A 13,367-nucleotide genomic window follows, 5' to 3' on the forward strand; every position below is an offset into this window, starting at 1 on the left:
ATCTCCTCTGCACTCCCTCGAGTGCAACCACATCCTTCCTATAATGTGGCGACCAGAACAGTACACAGTGCTCCAGCTGTGGCCTCACCAGGGTTCTATACAACTCCAACTCGACTTCCCTGCTTCTGTAATCTATACCCCGATTGTTAAAGGCGAGTTGCCTTTTTCACCACCCAATTTACCTGCCCTTCAATAACTCGATACATTCTCATCAATGTAATCTTAATGAAAGTTTAAAAAAAGACAGAACACACGGTGTAATGACCACTGAAGTATGTTCAAATCAAACAACACTCCATCTGACGAAGGAGCATTGCTCCGAAAGCTTATGGTATTTGCTACCAAATAAACCTGTTGGACTTTAACCTGGTGTTGTGAGACTTCTTACAAATCAAACAAGGTCAGGAGCTGGAAATCTTAAAATGATCAGCAAGTTACAGACCCCTTCCCTCCCGCCCTGTAATGCAGCCAAGCTCCCACCAGGTGGGGGTATCGCTCCACCAAGGGCATGGAGGTGGCTTGAGGTCGATTAACACTGCCCCCTGGGTGCTGATGGAGGAAGTGACCAGCAGCCCCTCTGTGCAGATCAGCACAGCCTCTGATCTTCGGGTAAGCGTTCTCCGAGGCGGCCTTCACGACACACGACAGCGCAGAGTCGCTGAGCAGAAACTGATAGCCAGGTTCCGCACACATGAGGACGGCCTCAACCGGGATCTTGGGTTCATGTCACACTACCTGTAACCCCCACGACTTGCCTGGGCTTGCAGAATCTCACTGGCTGTCCTGTCTGGAGACAATACACATCTCTTTAACCTGCGCTTAATGCTCCCTCCACTCACATTGTCTGTATCTTTAAGACTGGATTAGCTGTAAAAGCTCACATTCCAATCATTATTCATGTAAATTGAGTTTGTGTCTTTGTGCCCTGTTTGTGATCAGAATTCCCACTCACCTGATGAAGGAACAGCCTGTTCCGAAAGTTAGTGGCTTTTGCTACCAAATAAACCTGTTGGACTTTAACCTGGTGTTGTGAGACTTCTTACTGTGTTTACCCCAGTCCAACGCCGGCTTCTCCACATCAGATCAGACCCAGCAAGATGCAGATAGAACACTGCAAGAGAATCTGTTTCCACAAACCCCACATCCATCTCGAACTGGCTCCTCTTAAAGTAACGGCAACAACTTCTCACCTCGGGGTCAGAGTGTCATCTGTCTGAATCCCACTCCCAGTTAATATTCCCCGGTCAGCACTAAGGGTGTGCCCCACTGTCAGAGGGTCAGTGCTGAGGGAGCGCCGCACTGTCAGAGGGTAAGTACTGAGGGAGTGCCGCACTGTCAGAGGGTCAGTGCTGAGGGAATGCCGCACTGTCAGAGGGTAAGTACTGAGGGAGTGCCGCACTGTCAGAGGGTCAGTGCTGAGGGAGCGCCGCACTGTCAGAGGGTAAGTACTGAGGGAGTGCCGCACTGTCAGAGGGTCAGTGCTGAGGGAATGCCGCACTGTCAGAGGGTAAGTACTGAGGGAGTGCCGCACTGTCAGAGGGTCAGTGCTGAGGGAGCGCCGCACTGTCAGAGGGTCAGTACTGAGGGAGAGCTGTACTGTCAGAGGGTCAGTGCTGAGGGAGCGGCACACTGTGAGAGGGTCAGTACTGAGGGAGTGCCGCACTGTCAGAGGGTCAGTACTGAGGGAGTGCCGCACTGTCACAGGGTCAGTACTGAGGGAGTGCCGCACTGTCAGAGGGTCAGTGCTGAGAGAGCACCGCACTGTGGGAGGGTCAGTGCTGAGGGAGTGCCGCACTGTCAGAGGGTCAGTACTGAGGGAGTGCCGCACTGTCAGAGGGTCAGTGCTGAGAGAGCACCGCACTGTGGGAGGGTCAGTGCTGAGGGAGTGCCAGACTGTCAGAAGGTCAGCACTGAGGGATTGCCGCACTATCTAAGGTCCAGTACTGAGGGAGTGCCGCACTGTCAGAGGATCAGTGCTGAGGGAATGCCGCACTGTCAGAGGGTCAGTGCTGAGGGAGCGCGGCACTGTCAGAGGATCAGTGCTGAGGGAATGCCGCACTGTCAGAGGGTCAGTGCTGAGGGAGTGCCGCACTGTCAGAGGGTCAGTGCTGAGGGAGTGCCGCACTATGAGAGGGTCAGTGCTGAGGGAGTGCCGCACTGTCAGAGGGTCAGTACTGAGGGAGCGCCACACTGTTAGAGGGTCAGTGCTGAGAGAGTTCCGTACTGTCAGAGGGTCAGTTTTGAGGGAGTGCCGCACTGTCAGAGGGTCAGTGCTGAGGGAGTGCCGCACTATCAGAGGGTCAGTGCTGAGGGAGTGCCGCACTGTCAGAGGGTCAGTGCTGAGGGAGTGCCGCACTGTCAGAGGGTCAGTACTGAGGGAGTGCCGCACTGTCAGAGGGTCAGTACTGAGGGAGTGCCGCACTATCAGAGGGTCAGTGCTGAGGGAGTGCTGCACTATCAGAGGGTCAGTGCTGAGGGAGTGCTGCACTGTCAGAGGGTCAGTGCTGAGGGAGCGCCACACTGTCAGAGGGTCAGTACTGAGGGAGCGCCACACTGTCAGAGGGTCAGTACTGAGGGAGTGCCGCACTGTCAGAGGGTCAGTACTGAGGGAGTGCCGCACTGTCAGAGGGTCAGTGCTGAGGGAGTGCCGCACTGTCAGAGGTTCAGTACTGAGGGAGTGCCGCACTGTCAGAGGGTCAGTACTGATGGAGTGCCGCACTGTCAGAGGGTCAGTACTGAGGGAGTGCCGCACTGTCAGAGGGTCAGTACTGAGGGAGTGCCGCACTGTCAGAGGGTCAGTACTGAGGGAGCGCCGCACTGTCAGAGGGTCAGTACTGAGGGAGTGCCACACTGTCAGAGGGTCAGTACTGAGGGAGCGCCGCACTGTCCTCCATTCCCTGCTTGTGTCGGTCAGAGCACTGACTCAATTCCTCTGCTGACCTGACCTCCTCCATCTGCACCAGCCCTGACTGAATGAGAAACTGACTGTCCTCATCAGAGCTTCAACCGGAGACATTTGCAGAAACAGTTTTCCCAGCCACTGGCATCTCACATTCTGTCTCTCCCTCTTTCTGTGTCTGTCTGTCTCTCGCAGTCTCTCCCTCTCCCTCTCAGTCTCTCTCTGTCTGTGTGTGTCTCTCTCTCCCTCTGTTTGTGTGTCTCTCTCTCTGTTTGTGTGTGTCTCTCTGTCTCCCTCTCTCTCTGTTTCTCCCTCTCTGTCTCTCTCTCTCACTCTCTGTTTGTGTGTGTCTCTCTCTGTCTCTCCCTCTCTCTGTTTGTGTGTGTCTCTCCCTCTCTCTCTGTGTCTCTCCCTCTCTGTCTCTCTCCCTCTCTGTCTGTGTCTCTCTCTCCCTGTGTCTCTCTGATTTGGGAGTCACCAACTCTTTCCCAGTTGCCCTGTGAATGGGTAGACAAGTTCGAGATTTTGGCTTCGAACCCAAGAGCTGTGGGGTTAAGCAGCGAGAGTTTTAAACGGATCCCAAATCCCCGGATTATTCTTTGACTATCCAGCTTACTGCCCCAGGAGTGTGGATGATTCAGCATCATGAAGCTCAGGTGTGAACCCAAGGTGCTCGGTGGAATCCATCTTCCTTTCCCAGCCTGTAATGCAGCCAATCCCCCACCAGGTGGTGGTATTGCTCCACCGAGGACACAGGGATGGTTTGACTTCCGAACCATAGAATCCCTGCAGTGCAGAAAGAGGCCATTCAGCCCATCGACTCCCCGTTAGAGCATCCCACCCAGGTCCTCCCTTCCGCATTACTGCCGTTACAGATGTGACGATACTGTTCCTTTAAGAAATGTTTCTCTGCAGGATGTTTTAGCAGTCTCTGAGATTTTGTCAGCACCGTGATGTCTGCAGCCGGTGTCCTCTCTTGTTACTGAAGCAGGATAATTGACATCATGATGGTTTCAGTCTGAACTAATGCAGCGTCCTGGGGTTTTTTGTTTTGATTTATTATTGTCACATGTATTGAGATAGTGAAAAATATTGTTTCTTGCGCGCTATACAAAGCATACCGTTCATAGAGGAGAGGGTGCAGAATGTCGTGTTACAGTCATAGCTAGGGTGTAGAGAAAGATCAACTTAATGCGAGGTAGGTCCATTCAAAAGTCTGACAGCAGCAGGGAAGAAGCTGTTCTTGAGTCGGTTGGTACGTGACCTCAGACTTTTGTATCTTTTTCCCCGACGGAAGAAGGTGGAAGAGAGAATGTCCGGGGTGCGTGGGGTCCTTAATTATGCTGGCTGCTTCTCCCCGAGGCAGCGGGAAGTGTAGACAGAGTCAATGGATGGGAGGCTGGTTTGCGTGATGGATTGGGCTACATTCACGACCCTTTGTAGTTCCTTGCGGTCTTGGGCAGAGCAGGAGCCCCAGACCAAGCTGTGATACAACCAGAAAGAATGCTTTCTATGGTGCAGTGTTCCCCTGGGATTGCAGAGTCGAGCTTGATTGGAGATGATTGACAAGTCAGGTCATGAGACTGGGGACATCTATGTTTTCCAGTTTTAGTTTAGCTTTTCAGAAGCTGTTTGGAGCTGAGACAGTGGTGTTTTTCTCCAGTAACAAAGGCCAAAATACTGCGGATGCTGGAATCTGAAACAGAAACACAAATATGCTGGAAAATCTCAGCAGGTCTGACGGTGTCTGTGGGGGGAGAATAGAGCCAACGTTTCGAGTCTGGGTGACCCTTTGTCAGAGCACTGTTCTGAAGTTGGGAGTTGCTGTTGTCGAGACAGAGAGAGAGATCAGTGAAGTCTGGAGGCAGGAAGCTGCCTCTCTGAGGCTTTGCTGTTTTGAGTCTAAATCCTTCTCTGGAAACTCTGTCCAGAAGTGAAAAAAGCTGAAACTCCAGCATCACATGCATATACGTGTTTTAGTGCCATCTGATTCTGAAAAAGGGTGCATGTCTGTGAGGTATTGCTTTAGAACTGGAACAACAGAGATAGCTAGCTGTTAGGAATTGGATTTTGTCGTGTTTGAGTATTTTAATTGGTTAAAGTTACGCTAATTCTTTTTGTTATATGCTAACTGTGTTTTTAAATAAAGTTTGTTTTGATAAAAGCTTCCTCGCGGCTCACTCGAATCATACCTGGAGTGAAACACTTTATGCTCACCCCCACGCCAAAAATCAAATGTAATAGTCAGGATCGAGGCTCATTTCATAAAATACCTTGGCGTTTCTGGCCTGGGTTTTAACGCAGATCCCATTACTGAGCACATTACCGCTATTACAGAGCACATTACTGCCATTACAGAGCACATTACTGCTATTACAGAGCACATTACCGCTATTACAGAGCACATTACTGCCATTACAGAGCACATTACTGCCATTACAGAGCACATTACTGCCATTACAGAGCACATTACTGCCATTACAGAGCACATTACTGCTTTTACAGAGCACATTACTGCTTTTACAGAGCACATTACCGCTATTACAGAGCACATTACTGCCATTACAGAGCACATTACCGCTATTACAGAGCACATTACTGCCATGACAGAGCACATTACTGCCATTAGAGCACATTACTGCCATTACAGAGCACATTACTGCTATTACAGAGCACATTACTGCCATTACAGAGCACATTACTGCTATTAAAGAGCACATTACTGCTTTTACAGAGCACATTACTGCTTTTACAGAGCAGATTACTGCTATTACAGAGGACATTACCGCTATTACAGAGCACATTAGTGCCATTACAGAGCACATTACCGCTATTACAGAGCACATTACTGCCATTACAGAGCACATTACTGCTATTAAAGAGCACATTACTGCTTTCACAGAGCACATTACTGCTTTTACAGAGCACATTACTGCTTTTACAGAGCACATTACTGCTATTACAGAGCACATTACCGCTATTACAGAGCACATTACTGCCATTACAGAGCACATTACCGCTATTACAGAGCACATTACTGCTATTACAGAGCACATTACCGCTATTACAGAGCACATTACTGCTATTACAGAGCACATTACCGCTATTACAGAGCACATTACTGCTATTACAGAGCACATTACCGCTATTACAGAGCACATTACTGCTATTACGGAGCACATTACCGCTATTACAGAGCACATTACTGCTATTACAGAGCACATTACTGCTATTACAGAGCACATTACCGCCATTAGAACATAGAAAAACTACAGCACAAACAGGCCCTTCGGCCCCCAAGTTGCGTCGGTCATGTCCCTACCTACCTAGGCTTACCTATAATCCTCAATCCTATTAAGCCCCACGTACTCATCCAGAGGTCTCTTAAAAGACCCTATCGAGTTTGCCTCCACCACCACTGACGGCAGCCGATTCCATTCACCCACCACCCTCTGAGTGAAAAACTTACCCCTGACATCTCCTCTGTGCCTACTCCCCAGCACCTTAAACCTGTGTCCTCTCGTAGCAGCCATTTCAGCCCTGGGAAAAAGCCTCCGAGAATCCACCCGATCTATACCTCTCAACATTACACCCGATCTATACCTCTCAACATTACACATTCATTACATTTCGACTTCAGGAAGCGTAAAGGAGAACATGCTCCTGTCTACAACAACGGGGACGAAGTAGAAATGGTCGAGAGCTTCAGGTTTTTAGGTGTCCAGATCACCAACAACCTGTCCTGGTCCCCCCACGCCGACACTATAGTTAAGAAAGCCCCACCAACGCCTCGACTTTCTCAGAAGACTAAGGAAATTTGGCATGTCAGCTACGACTCTCACCAACTTTTACAGATGCACCATAGAAAGCATTCTTTCTGGTTGTATCACAGCTTGGTATGGGGCTCCTGCTCTGCCCAAGACCACAAGCATCTACAAAAGGTCGTGAATGTAGCCCAATCCATCACGCAAACCAGCCTCCCATCCATTGACTCTGTCTACACTTCCCGCTGCCTCGGGGAAAAGCAGCCGGCATAATTGAGGACCCCACGCACCCCGGACATTCTCTCTTCCACCTTCTTCCGTCGGGAAAAAGATACAAAAGTCTGACGTCACGCACCGACCGACTCAAGAACAGCTTCTTCCCTGCTGCTGTCAGACTTTTGAATGGACCTACCTCGCATTAAGTTGATCTTTCTCTACACCCCTAGCTATGACTGTAACACTACATTCTGCACCCTCTCCTTTCCTTCTCTATGAACGGTATGCTTTGTCTGTATAGCGCGCAAGAAACAATACTTTTCACTGTATGTTAATACACGTGATAATAATAAATCAAATCAAACTTTCAGCTGATGTGTAATTTTAAATTAATATCAAAGTTAAAATGTTAAATTAAACCCCATTTTCCATTGATGGGATTGCCCTGGTGTTATATTGTCACACTGTGTCCTTCCCCCACCCTGCTGACTGCCGCTTTATCTCCGGAACCAGAGACAGAGACCGGGGCTTTCCAGCCGGACCGTCTGCTGGGTGACACCTCCCCACAGCCGGAAGTGGGTAAGGGTGCGGGTTCCGGCCGCTCTCCGCGGCCTCTCTCCGATCCAGTCAGCGAGCGGCGGCCGCGAAAGGGAGTCCGAGCGCCGGGAGCTGTCCCTGGACCCGGCCCGGCCTGTGTGTCTCTCTCTCCGGTCTCCCCGGTGTTTGGGGTCCCCCGTCCCGCCGCCGCCGGTGGGAATGGCGGCCGCGGCCATGGAGGCGACCGCGAGTCACCGAGCCGGGATCAGGCAAGTGGGCGCATGCGCGGCCGCCGGGTCCGGGACCGCGCCTGCGCACTGAGCAAGGGCGTGGTGCAGCGCATGCGCGTGGTCCAGTCGCCGACTGCAGCGCCGCCTCTGGTGGGAGGTCGATATTGCAGCGTTACTGGTTTACATAGAAATTCCCCATTGTGGAGGGGGAACATTGACTGAGAGTTTAGTTTAGTTTATTTATTAGTGTCGCAAGTAGGTTTACATTAACACTGCAATGAAGTTACTGTGAAAATCCCCTAGTTGCCACACTCCGGCGCCTGTTCGGGTTACACTGAGGGAGAATTTAGCACGGCCAATCCACCCTAACCAGCACGTCTTTCAGACTGTGAGAGGAAACCGGAGCACCCGGAGGAAACCCACGCAGACACGGGGGGAGAACGAGCAGACTCCACACAGACAGTGACCCAAGCCGGGAATCGAACCCGGCTCCCTGGCGCTGTGAGGCAGCTGTGCTAACCCACTGTGCTACCGTGCCACCCGGGTCTCAGCCCGAGTCAAGTCAGAGAGAGAGGAAATCAGCCCTGATTAATTCTCTCGTTCACTATTTATGGTAGCATGATGGCACAGTGGCTCCCTCAGCACTGACCCTCCCACAGTGCGGCGCTCCCTCAGCACTGGCCCTCCCACAGTGCGGCGCTCCCACAGCACTGACCCTCCCACAGTGCGGCGCTCCCTCAGCACTGACCCTCCCACAGTGCGGTGCTCCCTCAGCACTGACCCTCCCACAGTGCGGTGCTCCCTCAGCACTGACCCTCCCACAGTGCGGTGCTCCCTCAGCACTGACCCTCCCACAGTGCGGCGCTCCCTCAGCACTGACCCTCCCACAGTGCGGCGCTCCCTCAGCACTGACCCTCCCACAGTGCGGCGCTCCCTCAGCACTGACCCTCCCACAGTGCGGCGCTCCCTCAGCACCGACCCTCCCACAGTGCGGCGCTCCCTCAGTACTGACCCTCCCACAGTGCGGCGCTCCCTCAGCACTGACCCTCCCATAGTGCGGCGCTCCCTCAGCACTGACCCACAGTGCGGCACTCCCTCAGCACTGACCCTCCCACAGTGCGGCGCTCCCTCAGCACTGACCCTCCCACAGTGCAGCACTCCCTCAGCACTGACCCTCCCACAGTGCGGCGCTCCCTCAGCACTGACCCTCCCACAGTGCGGCGCTCCCTCAGCACTGACCCTCCCACAGTGCGGCGCTCCCTCAGCACTGACCCTCCCACAGTGCAGCACTCCCTCAGCACTGACCCTCCCACAGTGCGGCGCTCCCTCAGCACTGACCCTCCCACAGTGCAGCGCTGAGCCTGCCACGGTGCGGTGTCCCTCGGGCCTGAATTTAGAGTTCGGGCCTGTGTTTTGTACTGAACTCTGATGCACTGGGGTTAAATCCATAACTGGGAGATGACCGAGAGGGAGCGAATGATTTGACGATGCATGGATTTCTCTGTAGTTAAATAGGAAAGCCCCAGAGGGGGCCTGCTGTGATTGCTGCGTGCTAATTCCATCCTCCTTCTCTTTGCAGCTCGCAGGAGTTGCTGCAGGAGATGAAGGCGTTCATCAGTGGCATTGACCCTGTCCACGGGCACAAGCTGACGGTGAAGGATCACGCTCGCTGTGGGATCTTGCTGCTGCGGAACCTGCCTCCGGCCCGGGGGGCCGTGCTGGAACACCTGCGCGGGGTCTTCGACGAGTACGTCAGCGGTTACATCCTGGACCTCAATCACGAGGGCAGCATCGGGATGGGCGGGGCTGGCGGAGGGAGGTCGGGACTGGACGACGTCACCCAGGAGATCCAGGGCGTCCTGTCCGAGTTTGTCCACTCCAATCCCCGGGCCTGGGCGCCCCTGGTCTCGGCCTGGTCCATCGACCTGATGGGTCAACTGAGCAGCAAGTACTCCGGCCGCCACCAGGTGCCCCATGCCAGCAGCCTGAACGAACTGCTGCAGCTCTGGATGTCCTGTAAGGCCATGCGGGTCTTGATGGAGATTTACGTCCAGTGCCTGTCCTCGATGATCAGTAGCTGCCCGGATGCCTGCGTGGACGCTCTGCTGGACACCTCGGTGCAGCACTCGCCTCACTTTGACTGGGTGGTGGCCCACATCGGCTCCTCGTTCCCCAACACCATCATCAGCCGGGTCCTGTCCTGCGGCCTGAAGGATTTCTGCATGCACGGGGCCTCCTCGGTCGTGGACCCCCTCTTCCCCACCCTGGCGGACAAGCGGGTGCCCAAGATCGCCTCGGTGGTGGGCATCCTGGGCCACCTGGCCACCCGGCACTCGGACAGCATCAAGCAGGAGCTGCTGTCGATGTTCCACGAGAGCCTGGGCTCGTCGCGGGACCCCCAGGAGCTCGCCACCGTCCCCTTCCTGCTGCAGCTGGCCGCCATGTCGCCCATGCTGCTCAGCACCGTGTCGGGGGAGCTGATCGACTCGCTCAAGCCCCCCGTCCTGGACCAGCTGCATCAGCACTTTGCAGGCCTGTCCCGGGACGACGCGGACAACCTGGTGGGGCTGGTGGTCCACCTGATCTGCCAGACGGGGCCCGGCGCTTACCGCATCCTGCAGTTCTTGGTGAACACGGCCATGCCGGCCTCGGTCATCACCACGCCGGGGCTTGCGGTGAGGGACAGCGTGCGCGAGGCTTGCCACCGCATCATCCAGCTCCTCCTCCTCAACCTGCAGAAGCTGGTGTACAACCGGCCCTCGGCCAGCCTGGCGGAGCCCCAGCCCCGGGCCGTGCCCTTCTTCGACGAGCTGAAAGGACGGGTGCGGGACCTCTGCGTGGAGACGCTGCGGCTGCAACGCAAGCGCCACCTGTGGCAACACCAGCTGCTGGGCCTGCTGTCTGTCTACTGCGGACAGAGCTGTGCCACCGAAGCCTTGTGCCACCTGCTGACCCTGGCTGGCTCGCCCGAGGAGCTGGCCCTGGCCGTCCAGCTGTACGGGGGGCTGGCCGCCTCGGTCCCCGGGCTCCTCCCCGCCACCATCCGGCGCTGCGTGGCCCGGCTCCACTCCTCCAGCCTCCCCGAAGAGCAGGCCGCCCGCCTGATGGCCAACCTGGCCACGCTGGTGCAGTGGGAGGGGCCGGAAGAGGAGGAGGTGCCCGCCCCGGTGGGCACCAGGCTGGCGCAGGCCCTCTCCTGCCACGCGCGCGACCTGGGCCAGTTCTTGCCACACGGAGACCCCCAGGTGGCGGAGGCGGCCGCCCTGCTCCTGTCGGCCGTGCCCCTGCCCCGGGCCCTCAGCCCGGCCCAGCTGGCCGTCCTGGTGCGTTCGGCCGTCGGTCAGTTCCTGCTGGCGCTGCGGCGGGGCAGGGAAGCAGCGGCCTCGGACTGCGCCCGCCTGCTGACCCGGCTGAGCTCCGTCTCGCCCGCCGCCCTGCGCGGCGTCCTGCAGCAGCTGGTTCGGTCCGCCACGCACGCTGGCAGCGCCGGGCTGTTTGGCGGCTGGGTGCCGGGCTCGGAGCGGGTGCAGGGCCCTCCCCCCGCGGGCTGCGCCACCGGGGACTCCCTCCTCGACACCAACCGCAAGTTCGGCACGGCCGTCAACTTTGGTGGCAGCATCTGGGCCGTGTTCCATGCCGGCGTCATCGGCTGGGGCCTCAAACCGGCCTCCACCGTCACCCTGCCGGGACCCCAGGAGGCGGCACACAACCTGTACCAGCTGCTGAGCCTGGTGGTGAGGTGCGGCAGCAGCGGGTACCCCCTGGCAGAGCCTGACCCCGGCCTGAGCCGGCAGAGCCCTCCCCCCATTAACCCCGAGGCTGCCAAGGCCGTGGCGGTGGCCCTCGTGGAGGGCCTGTGCCCAGACGTCACCAACAGTGAGCTGGCCTGGCCGCCCGAGGACCACGCCCGCAACACGGTGGAGCGGGACCTCCAGATCCGCAACCGCTTTGAGGAGAACCCCCTGCTCTTCCCCCTCCTCCAGTTCGTGGCCCTGGGCCGCCCCGCCCTCTGTTACTGCTCGGTGCTGGTCCGGGGCCTGCTGGCCACCCTCATGGCTCACTGGGAGGCCTCCCGCCACTCGCTGACCACCAGCTCCCCCTGGCAGCTCCAAGCCTCCTGCAGCCTGGTCTCCTGCATGGGCGAGGGGCAACTCCTGCCCCCCGTGCTCAGCAACATGCACGAGATCTTCCACCTGCTCACCCCCTTCGAGGTGCACCTGCTCTTGCTCAGCGTCTGGGACTACATGAAGGACAACGGCCCCCTGCCCCAGAAGTTCACCTTCGACCCCGAGCAGGGCCAGTTCTACCGGGACTTCTCGCGGGACGGAGACATCAACAAATATCTGAATGTCCTGCACAGCATCCTGCACAAGAACATTGGCCACCTGGGACATCTGTGCGGCCGCTTTCAAGTCTGACTGCAGCTGTACCGTCTGCCTCACGTCCCGGGGTTTTATCATGCGGGTCTCGGAACCATTTAAACTCAGCCTGACGTCTCCAGATCTAATCACCCGGCGGTGCCCAAACCTGATCACCTCGTGGCGACCTTCCCAATGTGGCGTCCACTGTGGTGACCTTCCCAATGTGGCGTCCACCGTGGTGACCTTTCCAATGTGGCGTCCACTGCGGTGACCTTCCCAATGTGGCGTCCACCATGGTGACCTTTCCAATGTGGCGTCCACCGTGGTGACCTTCCCAATGTGGCGTCCACCATGGTGACCTTTCCAATGTGGCGTCCACTGCGGTGACCTTCCCAATGTGGCGCCCCGTCCACTGCGGCGACCTTCCCAATGTGGCGCCCCGTCCACTGCGGTGACCTTCCCAATGTGGCGCCCCGTCCACTGCGGTGACCTTCCCAATGTGGCGCCCCGTCCACCGCGGCGACCTTCCCAATGTGGCGCCCCGTCCACCGCGGTGACCTTCCCAATGTGGCGCCCCGTCCACCGCGGTGACCTTCCCAATGTGGCGCCCCGTCCACCGTGGTGACCTTCCCAATGTGGCGCCCCGTCCACTGCGGCGACCTTCCCAATGTGGCGCCCTGTCCACCGCGGCGACCTTCCCAATGTGGCGCCCTGTACACCGTGGCGACCTTCCCAATGTGGCGTCCCGTCCACCGCGGCGACCTTCCCAATGTGGCGTCCCGTCCACCGTGGCGACCTTCCCAATGTGGTGTCCCGTCCACCACGGCGACCTTCCCAATGTGGCGTCCCGTCCACCACGGCGACCTTCCCAATGTGGCGTCCACCGCGGTGATTCTGGACAGGGAGCGCTGGCTTCACAATGAGGGAGCGGCGACACTCCGGCTCCCGCGCTTGGCTCCAGACTCCAGGACCGATGCAACTTCAGCCACTGAGGAAGGATGGAATGGTTCATCCCTCCCTCCCGCTGTGTGACTTACCGACATTCGCGAGCGGCCCAAACCGACGCTAAAGCTGCCAACTTTGGTGCCAAGGATCGGGTGGCCGACAAACGGGATTGCCCCTTTTGTGTTCCGCGGGGAGCCCGATCACTTTCCAGTGACTTTCCCCACCCCCACATACACACACAGACGGCAAGACAGGGCCGGTGTGAAGCCCCCCACAGTCGAATCACTCTTGTGAGTCACAATAAGAGACTTGTGAATATTGGACATTTTCTCTTTTGGAAAAATAAACTTCTTTTTCTGAGGTTTTGAGAAAGGAAGATTGTGAGTTTAAATAAATACCTGTGTGTTTCTGCTCA

The 13,367-nt window shown here is 56.5% G+C and overlaps 1 protein-coding gene across 1 annotated transcript; it reads left to right on the forward strand.

Moving 5' to 3' along the window:
* Positions 1-7,304: 7,304 nt before the first annotated feature.
* Positions 7,305-13,367, forward strand: ints5 (integrator complex subunit 5). Its single transcript, XM_078206190.1, has 2 exons — positions 7,305-7,685; positions 9,226-13,367. Exons 1-2 carry the CDS (start codon positions 7,636-7,638, stop codon positions 12,062-12,064), a joined length of 2,889 nt encoding a protein of 962 aa, XP_078062316.1. The 5' UTR covers positions 7,305-7,635; the 3' UTR covers positions 12,065-13,367.

Source organism: Mustelus asterias, unplaced genomic scaffold, assembly GCF_964213995.1.
Source record: "Mustelus asterias unplaced genomic scaffold, sMusAst1.hap1.1 HAP1_SCAFFOLD_1347, whole genome shotgun sequence".
Taxonomy (NCBI): domain Eukaryota; kingdom Metazoa; phylum Chordata; class Chondrichthyes; order Carcharhiniformes; family Triakidae; genus Mustelus; species Mustelus asterias.

What these genes read in the sequence shown, in the direction of transcription:
- ints5 (XM_078206190.1), top strand. Translation starts at nt 7,636, where the DNA reads ATGGCGGCCGCGGCCATGGAGGCGACCGCGAGTCACCGAGCCGGGATC. An exon ending in AGTCACCGAGCCGGGATCAG is followed by an intron (nt 7,686 to 9,225) that starts GCAAGTGGGCGC and finishes TTCTCTTTGCAG; the next exon opens with CTCGCAGGAGTTGCTGCAGG.